The sequence below is a fragment of the Perca fluviatilis genome, chromosome 22 (genome assembly GCF_010015445.1).
Source record: "Perca fluviatilis chromosome 22, GENO_Pfluv_1.0, whole genome shotgun sequence".
NCBI classification, from domain to species: domain Eukaryota; kingdom Metazoa; phylum Chordata; class Actinopteri; order Perciformes; family Percidae; genus Perca; species Perca fluviatilis.
In genome coordinates this window covers 13255358-13261357 of record NC_053133.1, presented here as the reverse complement: position 1 = coordinate 13261357, position 6000 = coordinate 13255358, and the positions used below count along the sequence as shown (strand labels likewise).

The 6000-nt window shown below is 40.5% G+C and overlaps 1 protein-coding gene across 3 annotated transcripts in view; it reads left to right on the top strand.

Moving 5' to 3' along the window:
- mllt10 (MLLT10 histone lysine methyltransferase DOT1L cofactor) overlaps window positions 1–6000 on the top strand; it is a 49633-nt gene that overhangs the window by 6689 nt on the left and 36944 nt on the right. For all 3 annotated transcript variants that reach the window (XM_039789715.1, XM_039789716.1, XM_039789717.1), the window contains 3 exons: window positions 2707–2761; window positions 5251–5360; window positions 5490–5593. In XM_039789715.1, coding sequence (XP_039645649.1) covers window positions 2707–2761; window positions 5251–5360; window positions 5490–5593 — 269 coding nt within the window. The remainder of the gene's footprint in view (window positions 1–2706; window positions 2762–5250; window positions 5361–5489; window positions 5594–6000) is intronic.

Below are 6000 nucleotides of genomic sequence, written 5' to 3'. Positions count from 1 at the left end.
ACATGCATAGTGTTTTGGGGGCAGTTTTTTTGTTTGTTTATTTGACTGTTTATTACTACTTTATGATAAAAAAATCTTCCTATGCGATTACAGTGGTAGATGACAAACAACAAATATTGGCATACTGCCCAGCCTTACTGTATGGCTTCCTGGATATGTGTGGTTTACCATAGTGTAACGGATTCAAATTTTATCAGTCAAATCAGATTTGGCTGTTCAATACGAATATTCGACTACTCCGACTATTGTTTCAGGTATTCGGTATCAAGCAACACTTTATTGAACTTAAACTGGGTTCGGCAGGATGTTCAATGTGACAAACACGTTCACGTTATAAAAGTTAACAAGCCAAGCCGTCCGAGCTAACGCGCGCTAACTACTGTAGCAGAGGGAAATACATTTAAAACATGGAGGCTCCGTAATCTGAACCAGCGTGAACCAGGAAGGCCGACACACTTTTATTAACTCCCATATTAACAACTGCAGCGCATAACGCCACAGCTTCAGTTCTTCCATTTTTAAATTTCACTGCCTGTAATCCTCGCTGAACGACTGCTCGACTTGAAGGATTGTTTCAAAGATTTATTTTTCAGGGGTCAGCCCCATTTCAGATGTATTGGAAGCTGTCCGTTACATTATTAAGAATTGACTTCACAAAGCCTCCCTTTGGCTTTTTTAAAACAAGCCACCTAAGAACACACAAGTACACGTTTTTATCACCGAGCAATAGTATCATTGTTTAACTCATTAGTGAGACTTGAAAGCTCGTTTCTGTTGTTTATTCCACAATGTCTATCGTTTCATCTTAAATCTTTATACAGCAGAAGCTGCGTTTATAATAGGCATTCTATCGAGAGAAATTATATTTGAGGTCTGCACAGACCTGCCTGCTGCTGCCTCTTTTTGTGGAGCAACCGCCTGTTCCAGCAGCATTTTCTGTGGCATGTGCCTCGTCCTGCTGTCCTTTGACCTTAGCCTGCCTGTCAGCCCACAATCTGTTCTGCACCAGTTACCATCATGTCACCAAATAATATTTAATCCCGATTGAAAGGCTCTATAAAAGATGATCTCAAATGTTGTTTGAGAGTGTCTAGTTTACCAACTCTACCAAAGGCAGTGCATTGTGTGTGGCATACTGTGGTGTGCAAGGATTAAGCTATCTAGTCTGCATTATGACAGCTCATGAAAATGTTACGTGGCCTTGGAAAGCACTGCATTATTAACAATTGCTGGACTGACGTGCTCTCTCTCCACAGACACACGTCACTTAGGACCAAAAGAGTTTAAATATTGTTCTTTGTGAAACTTGGTGCAAAAGCCACAAACTGGTATGGCTGGCTGAGTTTCAACCTATTATGACCTCGGCAAACTACTAGGACCTGTCGAGATTTTGTCCCGACAAGATTTACTTGCGTAGTTGTTGATACAGGTGCTTGGAATGATCTGCCGAGTTTGCTGTGTTCATGTGTGTGCACAAGGCAAAGTTTCTCCTGTAGAAATTTAGCAGGCTTACTAGGTTTTCCTCTAACCTGTTACCTGATGAGGAAAAACCAGGTTTCTTATTTACATCTCATGTAAGAAATGAGTTTAGGGGAGAAATATGACAGTGACCAGGTCACTTAAGTACATGTAAATGCTTTGAACATTGCAAAGCAGAGTCAAAGTGTACAAAATCTGTACATCGCAGCTGATGTGTAAAGCTTTATTCTCGTGTTTGTTCAGCATTCCAGGCTTTGCAACTCTCAACTGACAAATTTTTGAGGTGTTCCTTTAAAGATAATAACAATATACTTAAATGAAAGTATTTAAACAAGCTGGTAATTATATGCGTGTGTATTCACAAAGATTAACATTGTGTGAAAAGTTGGCGGATAACTGTAACTGGTAAAATAAGTGATTGTCTGATTGACAGAGTGCATCATGAAAAAGAGAAATGCACGCAGTGAAGTACTCCACTTCCAGATTCTGCCTTGTTTGTTTAATGAATGAATGTTTGAGAAGTGTATTTACACTTGTTGCATTTTAATGGCTTTATGAGATTAAGAAAAGTTATCTCTATGTTTTCTATAGTCCGCAGGATTTACTCTGGATTGAATTGTAAATAAAGTATTTAACAGTACAGCACTGTTTAACTTTATAGTAAATAAAACAATAATAGTAATACATTAAAGACAGATATTTAAAATTGCATTCAGAAAGATGAATTTTAAGATAGTAAAGTGGAGTAGAAGCGTGTGTGTGTGTGTGTGTGTGTGTGTGTGTGTGTGTGTGTGTGTGTGTGTGTGTAAGATGTGAACTCAAACATGCATCAGAAAAGTATTGGCAGGAGAAAAAGGGAAGGAAAGAAGGGACATGAAAGTCTTTCTGCACACATACTGTGCTCTTTGTAACACAACACACAGCTTTAAGATGAACGACACCAGCTTATGTGTGAGTTGAGGAAGAGTTGAATTGTCAGACTCAGAGCAGCAGAAATTGCCTGAGGACTTGTATTTGCTGAGACACACACACTTGGAGAAAGAAACAACCTTAGGTGGCAGATAGTGAGGGTGTTTTCCCGTAGAGTTTCTGGCTTGGTGCCCAAGTCGGGGTCCCTTGCCAGATTATCTCACATACTGGCATATTTGTCATACTTCTGTTTACCTCCCCCTAAGTAGATGAGGTTGACCGGTTGTTTCTGACCTGTTGTTTCTTCTTTATCCATAGAGATGTGAGCTGTGTCCCCATAAAGACGGAGCCCTCAAAAGGACAGACAACGGAGGTAGAATCCCTCTCAGCTACTTAGCACACACACATCCACATCCACATATGGTGTGAGCCTCTTTTGTATTTTGTCATTAATTGCATGTCACCGGCAAGTTTAAGGTTTTTTTTGTGTGTGTGTGTGTGTGTGTGTGTGTGTGTGTGTGTGTGTGTGTGTGTGTGTGTGTGTGTGTGTGTGTGTGTGTGTGTGTGTGTGTGTGTGTGTGTGTGTGTGTGTGTGTGTGTGTGTGTGTGTGTGTGTGTGTGTTTATGAGGGGGCGGGCCAGGATGGGTATAGTGCATGGACTGTGAGGAGTCTCCTCACTGGGTTCATTGGGAGGTCAGCTTGGTGGAGACTGTAAATATTCTGTGTGTATGTGAGTGAGTGTGTGTGTGTTTGAGTCAGTCAGAGAGGCACAGCTGTGGGATTGTGTCCAGGCCTGCAGGGAGGCATCAGGACAACACTAACACACACCGTTTTACTACTTTCTCTTTTATTTTACCCTTCCCATGACCCCTCTCTCCCTCTCTTTTTCCTCCCATTTTTCTCTCACCATCTCTTTCCCCTACCGTCCGTTTCTCTGATCTTGTCAATTCCTCTTTACTTGTTGAATCTGTGCGCTAGTTTCTGTTATTTCAGGTGGGGCAGTAATAAAGCAGAGCAAAGGGATAATAGTTTTGGATCTAGCATCTTAACATATAGCAGACAGAGAAGAAAGAAAATGCATAGATGGAGACAGAAGTTAAGTTTACAGCTGTTGAAGAAGTTGAAAGAAGTTGCACACTAAACAGTTTGAAACATAATCTGTCACATTTTTATATTGAAGGGATTTTAATGGAAACAAGTACACTTAAAAATCAGTAACAAGATCACTTCATACAAGTCCGTGCTAAGAAATATGAGATATGTTACAGTATAGCAAATCAGAGCTTGAAACAGTGTTTTTTCCCGTACTGATGTGGGTTCACTGTACAATGCAGTTCATTGCCTGCTACAATAAGAAAAACATGAAATAAAGTTAGTCTCCACAGAAACTCTTAAAAGCATTATCAAGAACTTGAGTCTTGGCGCTTTTTTAATTTCAAATCATAAATGCGCTTTTAACAACAAAATGTAAGCTCATTGCCGCAACACATTGGACTCTGATAACTTCTTGGAGTAAGGCATGTTTGTAAAGAGATGCTTTGTTGGGTTTTTGGGGGGTAAAAGTGTGAATGCTCAGTTTGAGGAGGAAGGCTGTGCCACTTTTATAGTCCTGTTTTATAGGCCTCTTCCAGATTCTTGGAGGGACTTCAAAACAACAACATGCTCCCATTTCACACCCGCTGCCTCCCCTCCGTCCCGCCCTCTGCCCTCCTCCCCTGTCCCACTCACCCGGTCAAAGGCAGGTCAGGGGTTCAACTGTAAGTTTAAGCCTGTTTTTGTTTCCGCAATGGGGAAAAACAGACACCTCCAGCGTAGCAGGAGACTCCCACCTCCATTTGACCTCCCACTGACCGCCTTCTGCTCCTCCTCAGCTTGTCGTCAATTCCACCATGCCCCTCTGTCGTTCTACCGCTCCCAGTTTGTCTTCACTGACAGGCAGCTGTGTGTGTGTTAGGGCTCAATAAACAGCTACTTAGATAGATTAACTACCAAGTTGCCAGTTAAAACATTTACGACTCAGCATTTCAAAGTTGAAAAGTGAATGTATGTTCAGTATGTAAAAGTAACCAAAACTGCAATTTGGCAGGTCCAGACCACATTTAGTTTGTGTTTGGTTCTCTTGGTTTGGGCCAAAGGAGTAATATCCATCATTGCCTTTTGGTCTGGTCCATTTTGGGTTCACATTGACAACAAACCAAACATTTTAAAGTTTTGTGGACTGACTTTATCTAGTAAAACTGTGCAGATGGAGTCAGAGGAGATGATGTATGTAGTGCAACACGATGGGTGAGAAGGGGCCATCATGGTCTCAGGGCTTAAAGTGCAGTTTTACATTTATATAATACTTAATTCAATACATTGTACACATTTCCTCCAGGGCAGCTTTTCAGGCTCAGAAATGTTTTTTTTTTTTTTTGCTTTAACCCCTGTGGTCTGTCTTGGTTTGGTTGTTTGATCGACACCAGTTCAAATAGCCCACCAACACAAATACACCAGACCAAACCCAGAAGTGTATCAACGTCAGTTATGCATTTAGTGTAGAGACTTAACATTTTTTGGAGTCTGTGCCATGAGTTACAACTCTAAAGAATGTGCAAGAAAAAAAAGCATTTTTTTTGTTTTCCCTAGCTGATAAAATGCTGTTGGCAATGTATAGATCAGTATTGTATTCTTCAGCTTATCAGTTCTTTGCAACGTGCAACCAACAGATTAAACGAGTGGATAACAAATGTCAATTCTGCGCACTCTTATTGATATTCAAGCCCTTCACAAATGGTTTATAAATCTTCATGTAAACTAAATTTTGCCACAAACTCCCTTTTGCTGGTACATAAGTGGGTTGATGTTGTGTGTCTTTGCAGGCTGGGCCCATGTAGTTTGTGCCCTTTACATACCTGAAGTGGAATTTGCCAATGTGTCAACTATGGAGCCCATAGTACTCCAGTCTGTGCCACATGAGCGCTACAACAAGGTAACAAAATGTTTCTATGCATTTAGACATGTCACAAAATTGCATGTACAATGTAATTATGATGGACTAAGTCAGTTTTAAAAAAATTTAAAAGGTTTCTTAACTGCGTGTCTGTGTGCGTGTGTGTAGACCTGTTATATCTGTGAGGACCAGGGCAGAGAGAGTAAAGCAGCAACTGGAGCCTGTATGACCTGCAACAAACATGGCTGCAGGCAGGCCTTCCATGTCACATGGTGAGACCCGTTCACATCACATTAACCTCACTAGACAAAGAAGGAGATTGTTTCTTCAGTTCCTCACTCAAACTCAAGGAACGGCTTGTAGATTTTATATACTTTTGAGTAATGTAGTAGAGTTACTGTGGATATTAAGATTTTCATGTATTCCAAATAGGGCTGGGCGATATGGAGAAAATCAGATATCACGAAATTCTTGACCAAATACCTCGATATCGATATTGCAGCAATATTCTAAGGTTGACAATTGGTGCTTTAACTAAATATCTTCACACTTAGATTTTAGATAAATAATCATCAGTAATGTGGACATAATGTCTAAGTGGGGAAAAGGCAAATAATAGAACAGCTAGAACAGTCTGGTAAGAAAAGTACATCACTTTACTGTAATGCAGCCTTTAAAA